Source organism: Vidua macroura, chromosome 18 (genome assembly GCF_024509145.1).
Source record: "Vidua macroura isolate BioBank_ID:100142 chromosome 18, ASM2450914v1, whole genome shotgun sequence".
NCBI lineage: Eukaryota > Metazoa > Chordata > Aves > Passeriformes > Viduidae > Vidua > Vidua macroura.
The window spans coordinates 10,648,182-10,675,300 of record NC_071588.1 but is presented as its reverse complement, the minus strand read 5'-3'; the positions used below and the strand labels follow the sequence as shown (position 1 = coordinate 10,675,300).

The following is a 27,119-nucleotide window of genomic DNA, read 5'->3' as shown; positions in this document are numbered from 1 at the left end:
GAGCCGCCGCCGCCCCCCGCCCCCCCCCCCCCGCCCGCTCCGCCGCCCGCGGCCGCGCCCCGGCCATGGCCCGGGACTACGACCACCTCTTCAAGCTGCTCATCATCGGCGATAGCGGTGAGCGCGGGCGGCACGGCCCGGGGGCGTGGGTAGGCCGCTGGCGGGGTGGCCGCCCCTCGGGCCGTGAGGGGCCGGAGTGCGGCGGCGGGGCCGGGGCGGGCGGCGCGGGGGAGTCGGGGAGGGGCGGTCTCCTCCGCCCGGGCCACCCTCGGCATTGTGCTGCCGGTGCCGCGGCGCGGGGCTGAGCCGGGACCCCGCGCTGTGTGTGAATGGCGGGGCGCGTTCGCTTGGGCTTGGGGAGGTTTTATCTGATAAACCTGCGGAACTGGCTACCGCAGGATATTATGGTAAATAGCTTGGCTGGGTTTGGGAAAATGCAGATTAGACACGTAGAAGCCAGGACACCACCGGCGGTGCTGCCGGCATCAACCTTGGCGAGCGCATGTTTTGACGGCGCCCACTAATCTGTTGCTGGGATGAGGAGGGAATTCCCTTCCCCTGTGACAGGCAGTTTAGGGATCGATGGGAAGGGCTGGCTGCCCTAAGGACTGTTGTTTCCAGTGCGGCAGCTAGTACGTTTTAACAGTCATTATTGTCTTAATTATTCCTTAAGACCTTTTCTGTGCTTTAGCCTGAAGTCTCAGTTCTAGATTTCTTTATTTTTCTTAATGAATCCTGGAAGAGGTGGTAGCTTTGTGTACTTCTCGTTATAGCATAGGGTGCACATATCTAAAAACAGGAGATAAAGGCGTAGTTTGAGTTTTTTTTTGAAAATAGACCTTTAAGTACTTCTGCAGCAATCTCAGAAACTTCTGGAGGGCTGAGCGTGTGAACTGTGCCAGTGTCTGGTGCTTTGGTCTGGGTGCATAGGAATTGGGACTGGGAGGATTGCTGCCGTCGGTGCAGCTCGGTGTTGGTAGCACTCCAGCAGCTTACAGCTGAATTTCCATAAACTGGAGAAGGGTGCATCCACCCTCTTCTTTTAACAGAGGTGTGGTCCGTGGGGCGGCAGGTCCCGGCATGCAGCGAGGCACAGCTCTTGATGAAAGGGTGATGTTGCACGATCTTGGCCGTTGTCACCTTCAGAAGCTTTAGCTTCGTGTCAAAAATATTTTTTTCTATGCTAAACTCTGTCTGCATGAAGGGATCTAAGGAGGGAGACAGGACAACAGCCTCAGAGCAGCTTAAACCTCAGGCAATTCTGGGAGCCTTGGATTATTGCAACCAAACGCTGCATTCTGAGTAGAGCAGTGGCTCTGTTGGTTGCTAATGAGTTCCAAAACTGTTCAGGCAAGATAAACAGGATGGTGAAAACTCTGAGGAAGACTTCTCATTTTAAACAATTAAATAAATTTTGTCAGCTCAGTCTTCTTGAGCAAAATCCCTGTAGTATATCCAGTGAGTGTTGTGAGAATTGTCAGGCTGCCTGTGGTTCTCTGCTGTAATTAAATCTCACTATATAGTTTGACTATTGATTTTTCTTTGGTTTTGTTTTTGCTAACCCCAACAGGAAGGCTTTGTCTCTGCTTGCATGAAACAGTTTGCTTGCCTTGTTTATTGACATTTATTCCCTGCAGTAGGAAGTGGACTGTTACTGGATAGGATAATTATGTCTCATCTGCTTTCCCCTGTATGCAAATCTGTCAGGGGGGTAGTAGGTTTGTGTGTTTTTAGAACAGGTCAGGTTGAAAAGCTGCTGGTGATTTGAGCTGTGCCAGATATTTAAAAATAATACAGATGATTTGTGCTTTGCTTCTGATTCTTTAGTTCACTCTAACGTTCAGTAAGATAGGGGTCTTAGAATCCTGTCTGACACTGAAATACACTTTTAATTTTAATTATGCAAAGTCAATATGCCTTTTTTTTTTGTTTTGTTTCATTTTGCTATCTTCAAGAAGCTGAGGGCCCTGCAAGCCTTCTCTTCAGATCTTCAAACAGCTCTGTGTGGGAAGTGTGGGGTCACCAAGAGTGTGGTTTCTCTATGCGTGAACAGTGTGGGTCAGAGGCAGTGTTTGCTTAGTGAGATCTTTGTCACTGGGAGCATGCAGAACTTCCTGAGTTTGGGAGCTTTCTTCTCTCTGGAAGCTGCCAGCCTGCTGGGAGCTGTGCAGCTTGTGCAGTGGAGGGCAGTGTGACAGAGCAGTGTCATGTGCAGCTCTGCAGCATCGCCCAGGGCTGGCTGAGCTCGGACCCGGTGCTGTGGTCTGACAAGTCTGGGTTCTGGCACCTTCTTGCCTTTCACTGAGCTGAAGGCCAAGGCTGCTTGGTCAAGAAGCACAGCACTTGATGCTGAAACATTCTTGTTTTCTCTTAGTTTCTTATTTTTTCTTAGTTGACTGGTATTTGCAGAGCTTTAATTCTGGCTAAATAACCAGTCCTCTGAAGTACAGGGACTGCTCTGCTACCTTTTTTGAGCTCAGAGGTATTGATTATATGCATGCTGAAACTTTGTATTTTTTAATTCCTTTCCTCTTTTCCTCCTTAGCTTGATAGCAGTGAGGAATGAGCATGGCTTCTCCAGGTGGTTGGTGGTTTGAACTCTTTGCAAATGAGACCTGGCTTACAGTAATCATGCAGATTTTTAGGCTGGTTTTTATTTTTTGTTGGTAGCTGTTGTCACATGCCAGCAGCTGAGAACTAGTGGAGTTCTGGATAGCCTTTGCATAGGTCTTCTATTAAGAAGAACTTGTGAGTTACACATCATCAGAATAATTACCTTGGATAACTTCTACCTGAAAAGATTTAATGGATAATTACCTCGGTGAAGTTGAATTTCCTATTCATGCCGTAGCAGATTTGTTTTGGGGAGGAAGGGTCATTAACAGCAGAGATGTTATGCAGAGATAACAACGTGGAGGCATTTAGATACCCAGATTCCCTTGGGTGGGTGTGCAGGAATAAGTTTCTTACAGTTCTTGTCTGAAGCACTGTGAAAAATGCTTCCCTGCAACAGGGTGTTAACAGGGTGCAAACAATCAGTTATGGAAAACCTGGATGAAGAGCTACTCAAAGCATTTAGAGGAATGTTTCATGGCAACAGGGACAGCTTCAGAAAGGTGTGTGTCCTTCCTGTGAGATGTGGAACAAGGCTGTTTTGGATGGCAATACAGGACTGTGATTCCCAATTCCTGTTTGGTTTAGGCTTCTGTTAGACTGTGGCCATGCTAATGGGAGCTTTGTAGTACCGAGCCCTGGTGTGATTGTCAGAGCAGTCCAAATTCCACACAGAATGGGAGGTAGGCAGTGGTGTTACTGACGTCGCACATGATGTGCAAGTGGAATTCAATAGAGTGCTGAATTCAGAGCAGCGTTCTGAGCACTTGCTAATTCACAGGACATGCTCAGCTTTGGCTCTTTCCCTAGCAGATGTAAGCCTACTGATTGTAAACTTGCTTTTAGTTATTATTCTTCTCTGACCACATTTCAGAAGCTGCTCTTGGAGGGTTTGCTGAGGGCTGGAGGAGGGAGGGCACAAGTCTCCCCTCCCTGCACTGCTATCAGGAGCATCCTGAGTCTTGGGGTGACGGTGCTTGGTCAAATCTCCAAAGAGAGTGTGGAGATGAACAGTCAAGGTGGATGGTACTAAATGATGTGCTGGTTTTTATGCTATGGATGGTTAAAATACTGTTATGTTCCTGACCCCCAGGATGACTATATTGAAAGATTTGCTGTGTTTCTTTGTCATAGGTGTGGGCAAGAGCAGTTTGCTGTTGCGTTTTGCAGATAATACCTTCTCAGGTGAGTGGTTTGTTTCCTTCAGTAAGTGAAATGCTCTAGGTTTGCTCCAGTGCTGATTGGTAAGAAATCTGTGTTTGCCCACTGATAGTTGTGCTAGGAATACATCATGCTTTTAAATTTGCATCTCTTGGTATAAGCCTGTACAGGCTATCCTGTCTGATCTTCACTCGCAGCTGGAAGTCCCTGAGTATTGAAATACTGAGGTGGTTCCAGAAACAGCTTAGGTGGTTTAGGTTATGCTATACTCTCTGCAGACTTCCTATTAGCCATTTGGGATTTAGATTGATTGAGTATTGTGGTGAACCACTTACATTTCTGATATAACCAGTTTATTGGGAGGAAGCTCCTAGAATGTCTAAAAGAAGCATTTCCACAAGCATTTAAAGACAAGTGTTGTCTCAAAATTTTCACAAGTGAAATGCTCTTATAGTTACTGCCTATTTCTTGAGATATTTGGGTGCATAGTCTTGATCAATGGGATTGAAAAATAATAATGCTATTTTGTAACACTGAGCTTTTAATTTTAAAGATGGCATGGGAGAAGTGGTTTTATGGCTAGGAAGAAAAGCTATTAGCTGCAGATAAAAAATATGTAGATCAGCATGATATAAGGCATTTTAAACAGCAAGCAGATATGGGGAACCTTGTTCTCCTGTCCAGTCTGAGAGCTGCTGCCAAGTAGTGTTCAAGAAGTGTGCTTTGGGACATCCAAAATAAACAAGACTTAGGTTCTCACTTACCCACGCTTTCCCTCCAGGCAGCTACATTACCACCATTGGAGTGGATTTTAAAATCCGGACAGTTGAGATCAATGGAGAGAAGGTGAAACTCCAGATCTGGGACACAGCTGGCCAAGAACGCTTCCGGACTATTACATCAACGTGAGTAACGCTGGCCTTTGTGATGTGGAGCTTTGGGTCTGGATCTCATAGTCCAGAGTTGGAGTTTAGATATTTAAGTGTTGCAGTTGATTAACTCATGATAGCTGTGTGGTCTGTACAGTGAAACTTCTCTCAGCTTTGTCAGAACCAACCATGATGGTGATATTCTGGCAAAGTTTGGAACTGGGATTTCAGAGTTCCTCACCCTTCTATGCATTTCTGTGGTGGCTTTGTCTTATTCCTTTGCTGCTGGTTTCCAAATGGTAGAACTGGAGTTATTAGACTGCATATAGTAGCTTGTCTCTGTGCCTGTCCAAGTTTGTCCTCTGATTGAATGCACTGCAGAAGCACAGAGTGCAAACCCTCTGTCATTGTCATATAACTAATGAACAGCTTGAAGATTGAAGAGTAGGATTTTTCCTGGTTTTTCTTTAGGACAAATGCTTTAGCAGCTATCTTTGTGTGGAGTTCTGCTGAAGTAGACGCCCACATGATATTAACCTTTTCCTTGGTTGGAATTCAGATTCGAACTCATTGTCCTTTTGAACAGCATGTGCAGAGCTTTTCCTGTTCCTGAAGAAACCACACCTAGAGCTGCGGTGGTGGGAACTAAGAATAAAATGTGTTTGTAAACTGATTGCAGTAAAAATGGACTGCTCACGGGGGGAAGAGGGAAAAGTGCACTTGGAAATGGAACTTTTGTTCCTTGGGTTTTAACCAAAATAATTCTTGAAAGATCCATGTGTTTTACTTGGTCTTTCATGACTCACTTCTCCTTTGGCTCTTATTTGAGAGGAGGATCTTTTTCAGCTGATGAATTGATTAATTTACTTAGACCTGAAAATAATGAGATTGGTTACATCTGTGTTATGTCTAAAGCACTAGAAATGGCAAAGTTGAACGTGATGTGTGCGCCGCCCCTTTCCTCTGCACTCCTATACGGATATTACTGGGTTACTTCCATTGTTTCTTAAGTGTTTAGCTTGAAAAAAAACTCGGTTGCCTCTTGTAGGGTTCCTGTGTGTGACATCACTTCTTGTTGGAGCGCTGCAGGCAGTTTTGGGAAGGAAGTGGTGAGGGGGAGGCAGCTGTGCAGTGCTGCGGCCCTGTCAGCTGTGACAGGCGAGTCAGAGAGCCCCGATTACTGCTGAGTCAGCAAACGGCCTTCCTGTTTGCAGATTCCCCGGCGCGACTCGGGCTCGGGAATGAACGCTGGCTCGTGGGGCTGATGCCAGCTAGCTTAGAAAGCCATGGTGTATCCAGCACTGAGCAGGGAATACCAGCAAAGGAGGATTCCTTCTGTCAGTGGGAATAGCTGCGGATCGGACCTTGCACAGTGTTTTATGTAAATTCTTTTCTTGATTAACATTTCAGATAAGCTGAAATGGTTTGAGGGATTTATGCCATGACCTCTTGGAACTCTGCTGCTACTTCCTTTTGCATTGCTTTTTACCCAAGTGAGGCATGTTTTACTCTGGGGGGATCTAACCTTTTGGGGTTTCTGCCTTAGCATTACTGAATGTTAACTCCATGGTCAGGGAAAAAGATCTGCATTTTTTACAATTCTGTGCAAAGAAGTTCATGTGTCCAAGTGCATTTGAAGTGTTGAGGAAAGCTTTGGGAATGCTGGTTATCATGGGCTCCTCTTGCTAGGTTGGTTGGCTGTGCCTGTCTAGTGTTCCTAATCATATCAGGTAATAATAAGAGTTAAATTTTAGAAATGGTTCTGGCTGGCTTGTTTTGGGTTTTTTTTTTTTTTTTTTTTTTTTTTTTGTGTGTTGGTTTTTTTTGGGTGTTTTTTTTTTTTTTCATTTATTGGCAAAGTAGTACTGTAACTGATTTATTTATCCTAAACTGACTGACAAATAAAGTAACCTTGCTTGTTCTTACAAAAGGGCTTGGCTATCAAATCATGGGTGGAGTGTGAGTGCCCTGTCAACAGAATGTAGTAGTCTGCCTAGTCTTTGACTAGATGGAGGTTTAGACTGAAGTTAAGAATATCAAAGGTGTTCCTTCAGTATTACAGTAGGTCAGGGAGTCCCTTTACAGTGAAAGGCAGAGTTCAGATTGATGTTGAGCCGAGCCTGGAAAGCAAGCCTGAAATCAGAGCCCATCTGGTAATTACAGTAACAGGTTGGTAGTGCTGCTGCGTGGACTTAGAACTGCAAAATGCTAGAGGTGATAGGAAGTTAATAGTGGAAAATTGGGAAACATTAAAAGGTTGTAGTAGTTTGATTTCACGTCACTGTAGCTACAGTCAAAAGCTGAAAAGCAGAATAAAACTGTTAAGGAAGAGAAATCAAGTTGGTCTGGAGTATTCTACAGAAGCTCAAGAAAATGAAACTAGATCAGAATTTCAGACTAGGAAGTATAAAGGCAGCTGGTTTTATTGTCTGTTAAATGTGGAAATACTGGGCTAGCTGGTGCCTTCTGGGAGGAGAGGCTGAGCTGTGTGAATTTGGTTGCCATGGAATGTCATCCAAATTAAATTTGATTTAAATTCACCAGGGATTTAGCATGCCAGGATGCAGCTGTATTAGCAGGAATACTTAAAATGCATGAACAGCCAGTCCCTGTACTTGATTTCCTCTTGTAGACAGGACTACTTTGTCCTGATTCAGGACTGTGGGTTTAGGATTCAAGCTTTACATAATGGCTGTCAGATGCCAGCTCAGGATGAATAGTGATAGCAGAGGGACCTTCTGCCATGGTTTCCTGTAGAATAGCATGTTTGAGAGAGGGATAAGATCTTTGAGATGATAGAATTGCTGTGTCTTATAAAGCAGATATGACTAAAAGGCTAGTAGCTAAAAGACTGGTCTGACTGACAATAGATGTGTTCCAAGAACTTGAAAGAAAGATGAGTATGAAACCAGATAATTAGAAGTTTCTGGAAATGGTTAGAATTCTAATGAATGAAAAAATGAAGGAAATGTGTGCTACATAGTGAAATATGAACAAAGAAGCTGGATTAAACCAGTGCCCTGTCTTTCACATTTAGCAGTTAACTGTTTTCCTGAAAAAAAACAATGTATGGGTCTTACTGGACCAACATAGTGTCTCTTTTAAATCTGACTTAGCTACTGCTGTGTTTCATGAAACTGGTTGTTATTACTCCAGATGTTAATATGGGGAAGCAATTGCTAGAGGGAATATGAGAGCTTTCTCACTGGTTTCTTGCAATAGCCAATGCCCCAGTGAGTGGCAAATGTTCCCTCATGTTTCCCAAGGCTGTGTTCAGGGGACTTGAGAGTGGGATGCAGGTGGCTGAAGGACATGTTGAGTTTTGGTAATCCCCAGTTTAATTCTAGTGGTAGAACAAGCAATAAGGTGTTTATTTCAACTTAAATGTTGGCTTTCTTAAGGCTTTTCCACACCTAAACTAAATGTAAAGCCTCTAGGTCTAGGGACTTCCAACTATATAGGAGATTATTGGCAAGCATCCAAGGGTCAGGTTTGGTTGTCTTTCACCTCAGGATGAAACTTTAATGGATACTCTTAACGTGAATAACTGGTCTAGAATATTTTTTTTTTGTATTTCACGAAGGTATTTCCACCAGCAGATGCTGGCTTTGGGGTTTGCAGAAGACATGGCAGAGCACTCCCACCACACAGAGGACAGCCAGCATCAGTCTGTGACTGAGAAGCTCAGATTGAGGACTTCAGGTCTCTTCTGCTTTCACTTCTGTGGTCTCCATTTCCCCAAAACTGTGTATGGGAAGGAGATAAGACATTCTTTCCCTTGTGTCAAAGTCTCAACTACCTCTTGGTTGCCAAAAGCACAAAATTTACACCTACTCCTCCCTGAATGCCAAAAGCCCCATCTGTTCTCTACTCGCCAAAGCCCACAACCTGTTATAAAAGCAATTCTGCACTGCATCATTCTGGAAGTTGAAGTATGGGATAGGATAAATCAGATTTTGTTTTCTAGTACTGTCCTGCATTTGGGGTTGGAGAAGCTTCGCTGTACTTGTTAAGCCTAAAATGTTATCTGGGATGCTTTGCATCCTAGATAATAGCATGCAGAGCATCCTAGCAAATAGCATGACCAGCTTTTTGAGAAAAAATGTGTGCTATGAGACTTAAGAGTTTGAGAATAACAGGTAGTCATGGTCTTATCTCTCAGGCTTATCTCTCTTGGTAATGACAGCCAATAGAGAAAATGACATTTTAGTGTAGATGAGGGGTTGGCAACCTTTCTAGAACGATGTGCCAGACAATTTTCCGTTCCAAAAATAGCAGCAGTGTATGCTGGTAGGCACTCAGCAGGAGTCAGGGGTTGCTGTCTTGCACAAAGGAAGCTATTTCTGATGAGCTGGTTGGCAATATCAGTGGCAGGAGCTCCAAGCCCCTGCAGTGTTCCCACTGCTGTGGTGGTCTCTGCTGCAGGGTCCAGCCCACAGACCCCATCCCAGGAGCAAAATGTGACGGTGCTGACGATGTGTCAGGAGTGGGATCGGTACGTGCAGGCTGCCAGTTTTCCACTCCTCGACATCATATGCTTTGCTTAGAAGAAAATGTAGGTGCGTGGGCAAGGTAGGAGCAGCAGGATGCTCTGTTGGGCCCCTGGCTGGGCTGACAGGGATGCCAGGCTGGGCTCGGTGTGCACAGCAGAACGAAGCAGCTCTGCGTAGGTGCAGCTGAACCACTGTGCTTCTCCAAGGGCTGAGTGTTGTCTTGGCAAATGCAATGCTCAGTGTTGGGGAGGAAGTGGTAGGTCAGTCTGGGGGCTGCTGAATTAAAAGACTAGTAGGTGATGATATGGGAGAGCTTGAAGACAATTGGTGTATTGTTCAGCTGTGGAGAAATCCAGTGTGTTGGTAGGACTGGGGATCTATCCCTTTCTGATGTTATCACACAAAACAGGATTCATCAAAACCAGTGTGCAGGGCATGCTAGTATCAGGAGAGGATGGGTTATTTTTGCAACCTGTGGATTCAGGCCGTGGAGTACTTTTCCCTCTAAAGGATCCAAGTTATATAATAAAGTTGGGTTGTAATCAAGTAAAGCACAAATGCAGTACTGTAGCAAGTGCTGAAGTTGTTGAAAGAACTGACTGTGAATGGACTAGAATGTTTGAAAGTGCAGGATTTCTTATGGGCTGGCAATAAGTATTTCTTACCTGAGTTAGTTCTTGCCAAGGGATGCAAATGCACAGCATAAATCACTGGTAAAACATGGCATGGGAGAAGTATTTGAGTGTCTTCTGCAAGTGCCCAGATGGGCAGTAGGAGCAGACTGTTCTACTGCTGCAGAGCATCCTGGAGGAGCACTGATAGCCAGGGACCATAGCTGCAGGGGGATCAGGAGAGGAAGATGTGAGCCTCTGGGGCTGATCTGTGCCTCTCTGCAAGTCTGTCTGATGGTGCATAAAGGCAGGTGGCTTCTCTTGTAGAAGGATGATGAGGCTGGAGGTGGGAGGAGACAGTGACTTGCTTAAGCACTTCAGTAGCAAAGTGAGCTGAAGCTTTGAGATCTTCTCAAAGGTGTGTTTGGGTTAGATTCAAAGGCTTTGAGGTTCAAAGGTGGGTTTGCTGAGTTGGAAAAATCAGAGGAGCACAATGGACATCTCTGAAGTGCAGTGGATGTACTGCAAGAAGTACTTGTGATAAGACAGCAAGGTCTAGGAATGCTGTCACAGTTTAAGGAAATATTCTCGATTTTGTATGCTGGTTTCTTGAATTTGTTTTATTAAAAATTTTAATATTGATCAGAAGAAAGAGGATGAAAGGAAAAGAGTAAAGCTACACATAATATGAAAAATGGATCCTGATTAAGACCTCACTGTTAACTGTTTCCTGTTTCAATTACTTTTTATTTTTTGGGTCACAGCTGCCTGATTTGCAATAAGGAATGTACTTAGTAGCCTTGTGATTGTGGCTGAAAACTGAGAAGGTAGAGGTTGCTGGTTTTCTATTTAGCATTTTCGTGGTGCACATACTGTCTGTCTTTGGTAGCTTCATGCAGGTGATAATGTTGGAACCTGAATTCAGATATTTTTCTTGCATATCAGACTTGTGCATCATTTTTTAAAGGTGCCAGTTGCCCAAGACTAATGGGAATGAACTGAAATAAAGCTTATTTTTAATGGCTAAAGGTAGCAGAGTGTATTGAATGCACATATGGAGTCGATCTGTTGAGTAGGAAGGTGTGATCAGAACACAGTCGCTCAACAAGACAGAAATTTTTGAGAGCTCAAGAGAACTGTGGCTGAAGGTTGAGTATATTTGGAGATCTGCTGAAATTTTAGTCTGTAAGTGATTGTTCACAGATAACAGAATTACTGCAAAAACTTGATGTGGCTTATACAGCCCCAAGGATCACATTACAGCCAGTTCTGAGGATGTGCTGGGGGTACCATTGCCTTTGGTTCTGTAGCTGGAAGACAGCATTCATCTTTGAAGGTCTTGACAACCTGAACAAGGAAGATTTTAGAAGACTTTGGACTTGGAAACGTATTTGTGTAGAGTGAATGAGCAGGGAGCTCTGTAGCTTTGGAGGAGCAGCCTGGGATCAAGCTGTTATAAAAGAGCTACATGAGTCTCAATGGAAAGAAAATGGGATCGCTTGGGTACCATAACTTGAGGATTTGTTGTGAATCCTGTAGAAGCTCAGTGGAAGAGAAGGTGATACCCTGAGTTAACATTTGCTGTCCTTTTGTACCCCACAGGTATTACAGAGGAACACATGGGGTCATTGTTGTCTATGATGTAACGAGCGCAGAATCTTTTGTGAATGTAAAACGGTGGTTGCATGAAATTAATCAAAACTGTGATGATGTCTGCAGGATACTAGGTGCGTAATTAGGGAGTTACAGCATCTTATTTAGTGGGCTGGCCTGCTGAAATACCAAACTGACTTTTATTCTCTTTCCTTTTTTAGTGGGCAATAAGAATGATGACCCAGACCGAAAAGTGGTAGAAACAGAAGATGCCTATAAATTTGCTGGGCAGATGGAGATCCAATTGTTTGAGACCAGCGCCAAAGAAAATATTAATGTGGAAGAGGTAATATAATATTCAAAAGAGTAGAGATACAATGATTTAGGGATAATGGTGTGGGAAGAAATAAAAATTCCATTCTTCCCATTGAGAAAGAAAAAGTGCTTGTACAAGTTGCAAGTAGTAGGTAAAATGTCAAAAAGAGACATTCAGCTGTTTTTGGAAGAGTTGGGAAAGCAAAATGAAGGAGCCCACACTGCATTTTCAGTAGCTTTGCAGTGCTCAAGTATTAGGCAGGAAAGACTTGAGAAAGCTTGTAGAAGGTAAGACTGCCCAGGCTTCACTCCTGGCCTCAGTTGCCAAACTGCCCTGGTTTTATTTACTGGTTTGGAAAAAGGGATAGAGGTACTGTTTAGCTTGGGAGTGGGTTGGGAAAAGGTATTGGATTTCCACTCGGGCCGTTCTGGGTTGGGGAAGGTCTCTGAAGCATTATTAAAACATAGAGAAAAGGGGAATGGCTTCCAAGGAGCAGCACCCCACAGGAGCCAGCCTGAGTTCCACGGTGGTCTGAGCCTGCTTGTTTCTCTTGCAGATGTTTAATTGCATTACAGAGCTTGTCCTGCGAGCAAAGAAAGAAAACTTAGCAAAGCAGCAACAGCAGCAACAGAACGATGTGGTGAAGCTAACGAAGAACAGTAAAAGGAAGAAGCGGTGCTGCTAATGCCCCTTCCCTGCTGCAGAGACTCTGCTCTCAGACAGATCAGCCCCTCCAGCTAGACTCGGGCAATTCCACTGGGGCAGGCTTTGGGAGGACTTTCTCAGTTTTGTGCCGTTATTTAAAGATTATTTTTTCTTCATGTTTTCTATCAAGAGGCGCTGGCACCTTCCCACTGCAGTGCCAAGAAGGTATCGGATGGAATCTTGCCCCCCTCTCCTCCCCTGCTCATTCCAGTGCGCCTTGTAGACAAGAAGGACGTTGCCTACCAAGTGGACTAATTAACCCAAGAGTTTGTATATAATGTATATTGCTTTAAACAGCCTCTCTGTTGTCGCTTTAGCTTCTGCCTTCTTAATGTCAACCAATCATGGACTGCAGAGTTCATCTTTTTAAAGAAAAAGTTTAAAAGTTCTTAAATTGAGTTGGCCCCGGGCTGGCAGCGACTGCTTCCTGGGGCCTCCAGCTGCATTTCTGTTGGGCTCCAGGCTGGCAACTGGTGCCCCTGGGGCCCCTGGCTTCTCCTGGAGTCCCAGGCTTTTCCTGGGGCTCGGGCTGTGTTTTTCTAGGTACCAGGATTGCAGGTGTCGCTGCTGGAGCCTGGGGTTTCCTTTCACCAGCCCCTGGGCTGGCAGCTGGAGCTGCTGCTGGGGCCTGGAATTTCAGCTTGCCATCATCCAGATTTGTGGCTGGATCCTTGGGTTTCACCTCCTTGTGCTGCAGTCCAGCTGTACCTGTGCTCTCCTGTAGTTTGTATCAAGATACTGGAAAACAAACTGACCTGCAGAAGTGGGATTTGTTTGGATAAAACCTTTTTTTTTTTTAAACAAAGTTTAACAACTTTGACCTCTGCTTCTGGTTCTGCCAGTGTCCTAAGTGAGGGTCCATTTCTTTTGAGAAGAACAAAAATCATGTGATTCTGCCAAAACCCCCAAACTTCTCCTTGTTGCCCTGTCCACAAATAGGCAATCTGAACCTGAATGTGAATTTTGTTGGCAAAGCTTTTGTTTTTGAGAGAGAAAAGGCATGAAAAAAAATCCAGCTCTTCTTATTGATGTCTGAATATGAAAGCTGCAGGATCATACCCAGGATTCTTCTGTTAGGAAGGAGGACTGCTGTTTAATGCAAAGAAATGGAAAGCTTGCTTGCTTGGGTTATGCCGTGGTGGAGGATCACACTTGGAAACAAGCTGGGCTTGCTGTGCTCAGCAACATTTTCCTGGCCCTCGTCAGCCTTTCTGGGAAAACAAGGGCTCACTTCCTCAGCCTGAATAGATGTAGTTAAAGGTGGAGAGTGTATGTGTGTGTAACTAAAATATCAAATGTCTGGGCTGAAAGGACATGCTCAGCACCTGAATTCTTGCCTAAATAATATTAAAAAATAATTTTACCTTAAAAGGCATGGAGGATATGTCTTCCTTTAAGGCCTTGAAGGTGGACATACTCCATGTGCCAGTAAGTGGCCCTATGGAATTGCTGGCCTTAGTTTGGTAGGATGTGATTCACCTATGTCCATGAGCTTGGAATCAGCCCCACTTCTCTCCCTTCCTCACCCTTTCCCCAGGAGAGGCTAAATTTTAGTCACTTATTTTGCCTGCATTTTTTTAGATTGTTCAGGTTGTGGTAAGAGCCCTGAGCATACAATCACATCACAGTCAATCACTTTAAAGACTTTTTCCGAAGTGCAAACGATGAATGTGTAACACGTGGGTTTCTAATGGGATCAGGTGCTGGGGATACGTATCCAGCTGCCTTCACCCACCTCTTTTCTTCACATATCCTGCATTGGTAACCCAAGAATTGCAGTGAGCTGGGGTGATGCTGGGGTGAGCTCTGGTCATTGTTGAGAGGCTGTGCAAAGCCTTAGGTCACACCAGTCCATCCTGCCTGCTCTCCAGTGTGGAATGTGGTGTGTGCTGGGAGGAGCTGGGCCAGTCCCTGGAGCTGTCCTGTGGGGGTTCTTCCCTGCAGATTGAGGGGCCCAGCTGTGTGGCTTTGGGAATCTTGTTGGTAGCTGTGTGCAGATCTAGGAGGGAGTAACTTCATATAGGCAGAAGAACATGTCTGAATTTACTGGAAATGATGCAATAAAATGAGGAAATGGTGCACCCAAGCCTGGAGTGTTCTCTTATATGGAAAAATTGATCTCTGAGTCCAGGTTTTTGTGGCCGTGGTTGGAATTCTATCAATCCAGGTCCAGCTTCCTGGCTTAAAGTGGGAATTTCTTTTTTTTTTTTTTTTTTTTTTTCCCAGAGCTGGCTGTAGAGGAGCAGTTACCTCTGCTCTTGCCATCACTGTTCAATTGGAAGGGGTGGGGACCGTGTCTCTAGTGGTGCTGATGTGAAGTTTCCTAAATGTTGAGCAATGGAATGTCTAACTGGTTTGCTAGGATTATTTCTGTAATGAAAGTTTCTAATTATGCTTTTTAAATAATTTTAAAAAACTAAAAATAAAGGTTACAAGCTGCCAAATCTCTTTTTGAGGCTCTGTTTCCTCTGCTGTCCAGCACCTGGAGGTGGAGGGTGGCAAGTCAGGGGTGAGCTCTGCTGCTGTGTGTAAAGGGTTATTTCCTGAGAGGGGATATTAAAAAAAAAACAACATAATTAATGCTTTCAAATGTTTAGTTGCTGTTTTAGTTTGAATGACAGAGGAAAGTGGAACGAGTAACTTATTTTGTGTGAATTGAGATGCCTGTGATTGTGCTGTAATCTTTTGTTTTTCTGCTCAACAAGAAGTATTGAGTGAGCTTTGAAAGCTCCTCCTCCTGAGGTGACTAAAAAGCATCTGGAGTCTCTCCTCACTTTCTCAGGAAATTACTGTGTGTTTAATTAATCTGTGCAGGAACTGCAGCCGTGGCTGTGCCTTCAGCATCCCCTCGCCCTGCCCAGGTTGCTCCTGGAGAGTGTGATGGAAACCTGCTCTGGGAAGGTGCCTTTGCTGCGTCTGCGCCCGTCTGGGAGGAGTAGCTGGAGGGGACTCCTGGGGACATGTGGATGGTCTGAGCTGCAGCTGCTGCCAGCTGTGGATGTGTCACTGTCTGTGTTTGGTGTCTAAATTCCTTCAATTTGAGTCTGCCTCCATACCAGGGCCAGTAAAGGACACAAATGGCTGGAAGGTGGGATGATTTACCCACCTTTAGGTGTTCCTGTGCGCCAGGAGATGCAAATGTTTCAAATGTTTTTGCCCTGGCCCCTTCTAAGCACACACAGGGGCTTTACCTGGCTGAATTCCATAGGATGATGCAGCACCAAAGATGCTGTTGGGTGTTAAATGACAGTTCAAAAAATGAGCTTGTTTTGCAGCTGAGCACAGTAAAGTGGTGAGAGCTGAGACAGTGTCGTATAAATGATCTGTTTTATTCTGAAGAGAACTATTTACAAAAGAAGTAGAGCATTGTTTTTACTAAAAATATGCCTTTATAGATTTTTATAATATGTATCTTATAAAAACCATACATTTATTTACATGACTGCTACATACAAAAATTACAGCACTGTGGTATATGTACATATCTATAGGTACATTCTTTCTGCTTGTCCCTGCTGTGTGCTTTTTCCCTCTCAATCCAAGGGAATCATTGCTGCAGCACCCAGACACTTCCTTTCTTGGCTTTTTGGTTCAAACAATCTTGCTTTTTATAGCCGAGTGGGGAGTAGAGAGTTTGCCTGATGGAGAGGCATATCTGGAATCTACCATTCTAAGTGGGACAAGTGCATGTGGCCCTGGCTGCACCCTCACTTCCTGCTCTCTCTGCAGAATGACTCTGTTGTCAGTAACTTTTTGATTTACTGTTCATCTCCACGGCAAGTTGCTGATCTAAGTTTGTATGAAGATAAAGTGCTAGTGACTTGCCTTTCATTTACATTTGTTCCTTGTTTACAGTTGCTTCCCTTGCAGAGTTTAGGAAGGGGAAACTGATCCCTTTTCCCTCAGGCTGGCATAATAAACATTTGCCCAAACAGTCACCTGTTACCTGTGGGAAAGTCCTTTGTAACTTTAATCTCAGCAGGCATCTCTTCTCTGCAATATTTGAACAGTGACTGAGCAGCACTACTGTTTTATTTACTATTATCTCAAAAGCAAGGCTGAGGATTGTGTTTACAGCTGCTGATCCCACTCATTAAATCTCCTCTGGGATCCTGAGTACCTGCTGGATTAATGTGCTTCCTCCCTCTCATCTCCTGGAGCTGATGTTTCCTTTACACCGTGGGCGTGTCCTGGAAGAGCCACAAGTGAAGTGTCTTCTAACCAGCACTGCAAGGCTGATTCCGGGCTCCTGGCCATGACAGGATGGAGGTGAGTGTGTTAATGACAGCATGGGGTGAAGTAGTTGGGACCTTGTTAAAACACAACGTGACAAATGGGTGTGAAGGACTGCACAGGTGAGGTTTTTCAAGACAGAAGACAAAACCTAGCTGCTGTGTTAAGGCAGTTTCTGTTCCTGTGGAGTAGCAGCTCAGCACAAGGAGGTCTCCTTTGGTGTGTTGTCCAGTTCATTACACCCAGTTCTCTTGTATCTCTGGGTTTAGTAGTGCAACTAAGTCTTTAGGATGAAGGGGCTTGTTTGAAGAAACCATACCCAACTGGCACCTCAGAACATGCAGACTTTCCTCTTGCAATCTCTTCCATCACTCTTTGTTAAATAAAGAAAATTGCAATGGGATTAAGGATTCCCATTAAATGAAGAGATGTGCTGTGCCTACCCCTGCAACTGATTGAGTAACTTTCCTCAGCAAACATAGCAGAAGGCACCTTCATCTCGTTACTGCATCTTCATGGGATAACTTAAGGCCCTTGCCTTAGAGATTCCTTCCATCCTTCCATCCATCCATCCATCCATCCATCCATCCATCCATCCATCCATCCATCCATCCATCCATCCATCCATCCATCCATCCATCCTCACTGGGGTAGAGTCCCACACAACTGCTGGGCATGTGGCTTGAAGAGAGTTGGTGGGGACTGGGAAATGACAACTGACAGCAGAAGAAAGGTCCCTGAGGACCGAGATGGTCACGTGGCTCTCCTGTGATAGAGCATTGTTCTCAGTGTTCACAGGTGTCACTGTCACAGGTGTCTCTGTGTCACAGGTGTCACTGGCATCCACGCTGCCACGCCTCATTTTGCAGCAATCAAAGGTTGGGGTAATGCATGTGGGTGTGACTGAGTCCTGGCAGCAGGAGATGCTGAGTGTGTGCCTCGTGTCCCTGCCCTATCCAGAGTCACAGTAGAGGCAGGACGGGAGGATGAGGACTGAGAGCATGTGGCAGCTACTGCAGCCCTTCCCCTCGCTTGCAGATACTGGCTACAAGTGGCTACAAGCAGATACTCAACAGCTGAGCATTGCCTAGAAAGGAGAGGCCAAGGTTCAGTTTCCTTCCCTGCCTGTGAGGCTCCTGATGCCTTTCCCCAAAAGCATCAAGCTGTATTGGTGGGGCTTTGCCCAAGTGTTTCCTGAAGCAAGCTCTGCAATCCAGGGTTCATTGCTTTCATGTGGATGGGTTTTACCACTCAGCTCTTCACTATCATTGCCAATCTCAGAGCACTCTGCTCCTTGCAACCCAGAGCTGCCTTAGTGCAAGATGGTTTCATACCAGTGTGGTGGTTTCATGTAACAAGGAAATACAGGAACGCTCAGATCTTCATAGGCAGAAAGGATATTTGTACTGAGGTATTATGGATGTTCTATCCCACAGGGAAGCTTAATAACACTAAAACCCAAGCCACCAGCCTCTTACCTGCTGCTTAGAGGGTGTTTGGTACCTATTCTAGCAGAAAGCTTGTTCCTTTAAGTGAGTGTGAGCAGAGATAGCAGCTCCCTGTGGGATGGTGTGTTAGCACCGAAGTTGCTGAGCAGGGCAGAGCTGAAGGTGCACCAGCTCTGTCTGCTGTGGGACAGTGTAGGTGGTGGCCTTTTGGAAGAAGCAGGAAACAAACTGGGACCTGCCCATGGATATCAGGAGCTGGGAGAATGTGTGAAAATTGCATGACAGCAGCAGGACATCTCTGAACTGAGCCTGGTACTCCTCACTGGCTTATGATGGTAGACTGATAAAAGAGCTGTAAAGTGCCCATCCAGTGCAGAGGGGAGGTCCTTACTTGAGTATTGCATGATTTCCAGCACTGCTGTGTGCTGGAATACACCAAAAAAAGCCACGTTCCTTCTTGTTGATCAAATCGTGCAAAGCAGGCTCTGGTCATCTTTGATCAAAAGGACCTTTGGCTACCTGCTCACCAAAGGGCTGAGTAGCAACTGACCCACAGGCAGGGACAAATGCTCCTTTCTGTCAGGCCATAGCCAGTGTTACTGCATAGGGCAGAGTAACCTGCAGGCTTTCCAGAGCTTTGTAGACACCTTGATAGCCTTTGGCTTCAGTGAAGGCAGATGCCAGTGTGCTTTCTGAGGATCGAGTCTGCCAACCCAGTGTCAAAGACTGACTGACATCATTGGGAGTAGGCTTTCAGTGAATTATTACTCAGGCTTTTGGGGGCCTATCCAGTTAAAATGACAGTTTTCTTACTCTGGGTGATGTGTATGGCTTTGGGGAAAGGTGTGTGACTTGCTGAAGCTCCCAAACTACTTTTGGTCATTGGAGGAACAGCAGGTGCCCCAGGACTGAACATGCACAACTTTTATCCAGTCTGTAATCTGTTGTAGATGGTCAGTCTCCTGGGGAGAAATCTGTGTAGCTACAGCCTGCAACTCTTACCTCTGTAACAGGAGGGAGCTGGAAGGACAGTGACACCATCTGTCTGTCCCCTGCCCTGAGCTGCAAGGAGCCTGGATCCCAGCGAGGGTGAACGGCCATGCAGAGCTCCAGGGGAGATGGTGCCCAGGCAGGAGCGGCAGTGAGGGCTCAACTTCCACCACGGAGAAAGCTACATTTGTCAAAACATGGAAATGCTGGGGCCAGAGTGACTCCAGTCTCAGTGGGATGGATGAAGGATGTCACAGCTGCCAGGGTGATACAAATGGCTCCCTTCTGTCCTTTTGCATTCAGATCTCTTCTTCCCCCTGTGCTCACTGTGACAGAAGTTCTCAATCCCCTGCACCGCTCTGTCTTGGGGCTGCTTATTTCCTTCTCCAGCATAAGAATGCTTTTAAGACAATCAGAGAATTCTTCACAGCAGAAACTGGACTGTGTCAAAGCGCCTAAAATATACCCTGAAGTTTATCACTTCACTTACAGAATAAGAAAAGTTTCTTTCTAGTAGAATCACATTGTCAATTTGCAGATCTCCAATTCATGTAAACATTTGGTTCAGACCAGGTGCGGTGTAAATAGTGCAGAGTCTCAAGGGTTAACTCCTTTGCCCCCTTCTTTTTTACTCAGTGAATCAGACTTGGGTCCATCAGCAAGCTGGGCAGCTGCCCCACTCCCCATCTTGAAGCAGGAATCGTTGGAGAGTTTTCTCTTTTTCAAATTAATTTTTCTTGAAAAAGGAGAAGAGACGGTTTCCTTCGGCCCCGACGGGCTCGTCCCCCTGCTGCTCCGGCCTGAGCGCGGGGGAGGGCCTGGCACTCCGCCTGGCGCCGGAGCCACTGGAGAAGGAATAAGCAAGCTGGCTCCATTCCTTCGGGTGTTTGTCCATCAGCTGCTGGTCAATGACCCTGTGCATGTCATCCTGCAGCAGAGGGAGAGGACAGGGGCGTTAGTGGCAGCTGATGCTCACTCAATGGGAGCTCGTGCAGGGCGGCTGAAATGGGTATGACACGTGCAGAGATGAGGTGGAGCAGGGATGACGGGAGCGGGGACAGGGCTGTGTCCCCACCCGACAGCAGGCTCAGCTGTGCCCGCTGCCGTGAGGCTTTTCAGGGAGTGAGGAAGAGCAATCACACAATTCTGAGGGACGAATTGCTCAGGTGGTCTTGCACAGGCGCTCTGTGCCTGCCTGGGACTCTGTGCCACCCCTAAGCTGGGTTTCTCTGCTGTCTGCAGCTTGCAGATGTCCCCTTTGGGGGAGAAATAAATAAGAACAAATGCAGCTGAAAGCAAAGGTCAGAAGAAGGACGGAGGTCTGTGCTGAGCGGGTCTGTGTGCACAGGCAGGGGTGGCAGAGCTGCTGCATGGCCACTGTCACTGGGGCTCCTCTGGGGAAGGTGCCAAGGGGCTGGGGGAGGTGTGGGCCCACCGGAGCCCTCCTGGGCTTTGCACCAGACTCACCAAACAGAACTGAGCTCATCCCTTAGACCCCCTCCTTCCCCTAGAGCCAGCAGAGCAGCGGGAGCTCTGACTGACAGCTCAGCATGAACTGTGGCTTTGCAGGTGTACCAGGAATGCTCTGATTTCAGCCATGTTTGCACCACAGTGAAGCTGCTTTATACAAAATAATTACCCAGTTCTGTTGCCCCTAATGATGTGCTAACATCTTCCTTGAAAACCTGGCTATAAATTTTACAGATTTTAAACTTTCAGATCCATTGCTTCTCCTATAATTGCATATTTAAACTACAGCTTAGTGAAAATGTATGTACACAAACTAGCCCCACAGGAGGAATCAACTACTCTCCAGCAGTTTGGTCCCTGACTAGGGCTGAGGAGACTGTCTGGTGAGAACAGCGATACTCTGGATGGGCTGGAGTGGTGGAAGTGCTGTTCATTCAGCACCTGGTGAGGGGCAGCCTGTCAGGGCAGCCCCAGGACTGAAGGGAAGGTGCTGCCATTGCCCAGCAGGTGCCCCAGCTGCTCTGGAATCAAATCAGCCAGCTGGGACTGGAAACTTAATAATGGCTAATCTCTTGTCACAGCATTTTCTGCAGGGAAAAGGATTGATAGCCATGACCTGGACCTGAATTTAGTATGGGGGCTTCCCCTGTGGGAGCAGGAGGGTGCAGAGCTACACAGACTGGGGAAGCTTTGGGTCTTTTTAGAGAGGGCTGGAGAGAGGAAAGGCAGAGGGAGAGTTGAAGAGGTTGAGGTGAACATCAGTATGAAATATCAGTGAGACAGGTTTCCAGAGCTGAAGCTGCCATGTGAAAATGTACAGCACTTGGATTTTGAAGGTACCTCTTCTGCTAAATGAAGTAGGTACCCAGGCTCCTGCATGGCAGATCTGTGTCCTTGATTGACCATACAACAAGGGATGAGAATGATTTATATGTATATATATATATATATACAAAAATATCATATATATATATATAAATACAGAATGCACTATTGAGAGTGCACTGCATTGGGTCCCTGTCTGTCAGATGTGTGAGTCAGAGAGCAAAGCACTTGGATGGGGAGGATTTTTTGCTTGAGTCCTATTTTACAGCCTGTATGATTATGTCCTTAAAGAAAACTGTCATCTTGTTGACAGCCCTTGGTGAAATACAGACTAGAAGTGTGCAAGAGCAAAATGTTACCAGATTAAAGCCTCCAATTATGCCCAGCTAAAGCAGAGACTTTTATCCTATTTGATCAGAAACTTTTCTGCAAACTCCTTTGCAAAATAGTCCCCAAAATACATAAATAAATCACCCCACTTGTTTTGTGCCTCTGTGGCTAACCTGCTGTTGAGGGGACATGAGGTGGCTGGAAACTATTCTGCTGCTGTGTAGTAACACCTCAGGTCAGTATGTTGGAGACAACTTACTTCCATGAAGTGGGCCTGAGCCTTAGCTCAGAGAGCTGATGGGAGCAGGTCTGGGGTTGCTGTGTTACTGCAACAGGACCTGTTCTTAACCCCTAAGCTGGGTTTATTCTAGCACTAAGTAGGCCTAACTTTATAGCACCCATCCAGACTGAACTTGGATCCAGACAGCTCCTATGCAGAGCACTGAGTGTCACTTACTGGACAATGAGGCTGAGAAGGAGAATCCCAGTCTGTCTTTCAAGAATCTTTCCAGATACTAGAAATAGTATCTTAACTTTCCAGATACTAAATATGTGGCCAGAGAGGGTTAATAATATGTGCACCTCAGCCTGGCTTTCCCCGTGGTGCCCTGGTAAAGCCTCTCCATGGGGTGCAGGATGCTGCCCCTGGCTGGTGCTGGGATGGGGGCTGTGGCAGAATACTGGTGGGTGATGGAGACCCCCACGGGCCCCTCTTGCCAGATGATGGTGAGGGCAGAGAGGATGTGGGTGATGGTGGCAGCAGATGGACAGGGGATGGTGGGTGTGGGGAGCTCACCTCAAAGGCAGGAGGGGTGTACGACTAAAGCTGTTGGTACAGGAACTGAGAAAGGCCACTAGATCAGAAACCAAAGGAGCCAGATAGTAAAAAGCCCTGAGGAAGCAAACTGTAAGCAGGAAAAAGAAAAGAAAGAAGAAAAGAAAAGGGAAAAAAAAAAAAAAAAGAGAGAGAAACGAAAACACAGTGGAGTTGAAACAGGAGCGAGGTTGTACGGGAAAGGTTTCTACTGGTCAGGCTGGTTGTTGGGAGAGCTGGGGTCTTGCAAGGTCTGCAACAAATCACTATAAATGGCACAGACCTTTTCTTCGAGTCTGCTTTATTTTCTGTTGAAGTAGCCCTCCCTTGGTGCTGGTTTTGGGAGGAGGCAGCTTTGCCTGCTCACAAGGGTTTTCCTCACTGACCCCAAGCAGAGCATCTCCAGGGCAGCTGTGGAACTGCCATGACTTTGTTTTTTCACCTTGGTGAAGAACTGGAATTTTAGCTTCTCCTTCTTGATGGATCTTTGGAGTTGATGCAAACAGTGCAGCAACAATCAGCACAACCTCATTCTCCCACCTTTCTGCTCCATCATGGAAATGCACAGACATGCTGTGCCCACGTGTACCCAAGGTGTGCCTGCCTAGGGACACTTCCTGCACAGACCCCTCCCCACCCCGGGGCAGAGCAACGTGCACATCTCCCGCTCTGCCAGGAGGCACAGTCTGCTTCTCCATTTTAAAGGAGTGTTTAGAGCTGTAGAATTAACTGCTCACAGCCAAAAGGGTCGGAGCAGGGAGGGGCAGCTCCCCCACACACCCCACGGCACCGCTGGCTCCTGCAGAGCCAAAACCCAGCACCCCCAAACACTCAATCCAGGGATGCTCAGGCGGAGAACAGGACACACCCACAGGGAGCGGGGATGTCCCCCGCAGGTGGCCCTGGGGTCATGTGTCCCACAGCCCCTGCCCTGCCAGGTGCTCACCTGCCAGGCCTCCAGCTGCTGCGAGAGGTTCACCTTCTGCTGGATGGCGTCCAGGAGTTGGCTGTTGAGGGACATCATGTCAATCTTGCACTTGGTCAGCTCCACCTCCACCGCGTTCTTCCTGCGGGGACACAAATCCGGGCATGGCACCTCTTTCTTTCTAAACAGAGTTAAGCATATCTAAACAAGTCTACAGTTTATGTCTTTCACTGGCAAGTCCCCACATCCGAAGGTGCTCATCTCTGTTGTATTCTGAACAATCTATTAATCTGAAGAGTGGGACAGGAGTTTTGACATCTTTACCTGAAAAGCAGCAGATTTCTGATATGCACACTATGAAGAACACTGAAAGAAAATCAGATACACTGCTGTGTAAGATAATAGTGTGCCTGGATAATGTGCAAGATCTACCAATAATATGGAGATCTAGAACAAGATAGAATCTATATTCAAATATTTTCTCTTTTTCTTCTGTTTACATGCATAGAAAACAAACGATACATGCTAAAAATCAAATTACTTGTATCTGATTGCTTGATCAATAAATTGCAATATAAAACAAACATAAAGACACCTCTTAAAGAGTACAATTCTGCTTTCAATTGGGACTTGATTGAAGGAAGAATTGAAGAAAGAAATGAAAGAAGAAAGCTTATCACAGCATATACTTTTTAAGAATGACAAACTGTCAAAATTGTTTGAATTAAAAGTTAGGCTTTAAGGAAAGCTCCAAATTTCAGTGGAGTTGTCCAAGCCCTTGGGAACACCTCTGCTGCATTTCTTCCCAGACATTTGGTGGCCATTGAGCGTGTCATGCCATGGACAAGGTTACCCAAAGAGCCCCAAATGCTCAGTGGCTGAGGTGTTCCAGCTGCTCTTTGATCATGGAAAGGAATTGTCTCTTAGGATGGAGCAATTTCCTAAGCTGCTCAAGCTGGGAAATGCTGCTCACCATGCTGGGAGCACACAGGTGAGCACAAAGCTTAAGTTTTCAATTAACTGCTGTGTGATAGGAAAATGTAACATGACTTCCTGGGAACCATCTTTCCTTGCAAACATTTTTGAGATAAATAATTGCCTCTTATTAAATGTAGCTCATTCCTTGTCTTGTAATAGCTCCCTTGTGCTCCCCTGCAGAAGAGCAATTTGGGAATTTGTGTTTATATTCCAGGTACTAGAACATAAACACAAATATTCCAGGTACTGGTTGCTTAACACTTCCTAGTGAAAGGATCCTATTTTCCTATTGCTTCCCATGTTGCCAAACTTCAGCTTCAAGCAAAAATTTTCCACACCAGATGTCTGCCTCGGGCAGCGATTTTATTTCTGTTCTGAGTTAGGGATTTTTGTGGGGGGATGGGTTGAACAAAAGCAACTTAACCCTTGGGGTGTGAGGTGGGAAGAAAATCACGAGCCTCCCCAGGCAGCAACCAGCCCACTCAGTCTGGGAGGGATGTTTTCACTTCAGTGACAGGATGCTCTCACTTGTTGGCCACTCTCTGCTCCTTCATCCCCCTCGCCCGTGCCCCATTCCCGCAGCTCCTGCAGTGCAGGACAGCCAGCCCCAAATATTGGTGCTTTGTCCAGCAGGGTCACAGCGAACTGGAGAAGCTGTGCCCTTCCACTCTGGGCTGTGGTTTGAGCACCTGAAGCAGCCTTTTGCTGCGGCGCTTCCCCGCTGCTGGTTGGATGCTTCCAGCGTTGATGGCAGCGGCAGTGTTGCCATAGCCACGGCAGAGCCAGCAACCCACGGAACGGCAGAACCACAGCTGGGATGCTCCTGCTCCTTGCCAACAGATGGAGGTGTTACAGAGGACAGCAATGGCAATTTGGTAGTCAGCTAGCCCAGCAGGGACAGCAATGGCAATTTGGTAGCCAGCTAGCCCAGCAGGGACAGCACGGGCGATCGAGCCACTTATAAAAAGGGATGGTGCCGGCTGATTTAGCTCCTGCACCCTCAGAGCTGCAACCCTCTCCTGCTCCTCCTCTTGTCCAGGGCTTTTCCCCTAAGAAGCTGGATTGGTGTGTCCTGGCCTACCTGCTTGTTGAAGGGATTATCAGATGAATCCTTTCTAGCAGAGCACAGAGCGGTAAAGGTGTCTATCCCTCTCCTCAGCGCATTTTGGCAAGCCCAAGGACAGAGCTGGGGAAGGGAGATTTGGGGTATGGGGGAGCAGAACTGCACAGATCTGACAGGAGGATGGGCAAAACAAAGAGCCAAACCAGTGGGAGAATCCCAAAAGGAGAACCAGAGAATTACAGGGCTGGAGAGGCAAAAAAGACCTTGGAACAGGAAAGGAGAGGGAGTGACCAGAGGAATGGCTTAGGGAAGAAGCCTAGGCAGGCTGTAATGGGAATGGTCAGGAAAGCAGGGCTGTGTGTCTGGAATAGCAAAGGAAGAACACATAGGGCAGACCTAGTGTTTCCATTTGGCTCCCTGAAGTCCTCTCCTCCCTGCTGTGACTCACACCAGCACTAGGGATGGCACAAACGTGGTTCACAGAATGCTCCTAAACGCCCCCAGTCCAGCCGTGGGGCAGCTCTGCCTTTAGTATCTCCTGCCCTGCTCCCAAGCTCCTGGCAGCATTTCCCAAGGCCAGCAAAGCCAAGCCATCACTTTGTCACAGCTGCTGTGGAGAGTAGGAGAAAGCCACTGCAGAGGCATCTCCTGCCCTGGCACTGCACAGGTGCCGCCCCCGCCTGGCTCTGGCTGCTGGTGCCACTCACTTGGCGATGGCCTCGTCGCGGTCCCTGATGGCCTGCAGGAGCCGTTCGCTCGCCTCCTTGTCCTCGGCAGCGCCGCGCAGCCGGTCCCGCTCCTCCTTCAGCGTCGTCATCTCCACACTCAGCAGCGTCACCTGTGGGCAGAGGGAGGCTGTGAAACCCGGGGCTGCTCAGGAAAATGCACAAGTGTGCGTGGGGAAAGCCACATGGGCCAAGCCGCAGGTTGAGAGATGCCCTGGTCGTAGAAAAAGCTGTGTCCGCTGAGTGGGGCTGTTAGTGCTGGTGCCACCCTCCATGAAATGTGCTGAGTTTCCCTGGGATGCTGACCTGGGCAAGATGTGTCACCAGGATGGCTTCAGCAACATGCAGAAACAGCACTGAAAGCTGTGCAGGGCAGGACCCACATGTGACTTTGCTGACACTATGGCATCAGTGCTAAAATGTTGTCCCTCTCCAAGCAGTTTGTCTTGCAGTTTGCACACATCCTCTGAGTCTGCCTGTTGTAATTCTGATCTTTCCAAGGTTAAATTATTGCTAACATAATTTACCAGCAAGTAATATTTTTTGAAGGGACCATTATGTCTTTTGAAGTAATATGAAGCTGTAGACAAAGGATGTGAAAATTCTCTTTCATGCCATGGAAGGTGTTTCTGGCACATCTTACAATTTTAATTAGACTTTAAAATATGTCTGGAGTCTTTAATAGTCTGAGAAATGATCTATCGTTTTGGTCCTGTGCAGAGTGAGTTAATAGGGTGTGAAATCATGCAAGGATTGCATTAGCAGAGATTCATAATTCTTCGTACACATTTAATTTCTTTGTCTAGGGCACACACATGCTCTGTTACGCTACTCCACCACCTGGAAACCCTTCCAGTGTTTGACCCACCTCCTGCCTCTAAATGCAGCTCAGTAGTGCTTGAATCTTCAAAGAAATCTTTAAATAGAGGGCAGACAGTCAAAAAGGGCTCATCACAT

The 27,119-nt window shown here is 46.4% G+C and overlaps 2 protein-coding genes and 1 long non-coding RNA gene across 4 annotated transcripts in view; 1 reads left to right on the top strand and 2 right to left on the bottom strand.

The window, feature by feature from the left end:
* The first annotated feature begins 12 nt into the window (after positions 1-12).
* Positions 13-14,805, top strand: RAB35 (RAB35, member RAS oncogene family). Its single transcript, XM_053994017.1, has 6 exons — positions 13-117; positions 3,748-3,798; positions 4,556-4,679; positions 11,350-11,474; positions 11,562-11,686; positions 12,213-14,805. The coding sequence occupies exons 1-6, from the start codon at positions 66-68 to the stop codon at positions 12,339-12,341; spliced, it is 606 nt and encodes a 201-aa protein (XP_053849992.1). The 5' UTR covers positions 13-65; the 3' UTR covers positions 12,342-14,805.
* Positions 2,541-5,591, bottom strand: LOC128816404 (uncharacterized). Its single transcript, XR_008439891.1, has 4 exons — positions 5,450-5,591; positions 5,181-5,288; positions 4,885-5,018; positions 2,541-2,792 (listed from the first exon to the last, which is right to left on the bottom strand). It is a non-coding gene; the product is annotated as an uncharacterized LOC128816404 (long non-coding RNA).
* Positions 14,806-17,179: 2,374 nt separating the features above from the next.
* Positions 17,180-27,119, bottom strand: part of BICDL1 (BICD family like cargo adaptor 1) — a 47,772-nt gene continuing 37,832 nt past the window's right edge. Inside the window, exons 8-10 of one of the 2 annotated variants that reach the window (XM_053993986.1) lie at positions 26,145-26,275; positions 23,418-23,538; positions 17,180-19,960 (exon numbers count right to left, since the gene is read on the bottom strand). In XM_053993986.1, coding sequence (XP_053849961.1) covers positions 19,760-19,960; positions 23,418-23,538; positions 26,145-26,275 — 453 coding nt within the window. In that variant the 3' untranslated portion in view covers positions 17,180-19,759. Of the gene's footprint in view, positions 19,961-22,694; positions 22,957-23,417; positions 23,539-26,144; positions 26,276-27,119 lie in introns of those variants that run through there. The other variant, XM_053993985.1, reaches the window with a different exon arrangement.

Excerpts from the sequence above, each read along its gene's own strand:
- RAB35 (XM_053994017.1), top strand. The coding sequence starts at position 66 with ATGGCCCGGGACTACGACCACCTCTTCAAGCTGCTCATCATCGGCGAT. Across the intron at positions 3,799-4,555 it reads TGCAGATAATACCTTCTCAG|GCAGCTACATTACCACCATT; the intron begins GTGAGTGGTTTG and ends CTTTCCCTCCAG. Across the intron at positions 11,475-11,561 it reads TGATGTCTGCAGGATACTAG|TGGGCAATAAGAATGATGAC; the intron begins GTGCGTAATTAG and ends TTCCTTTTTTAG.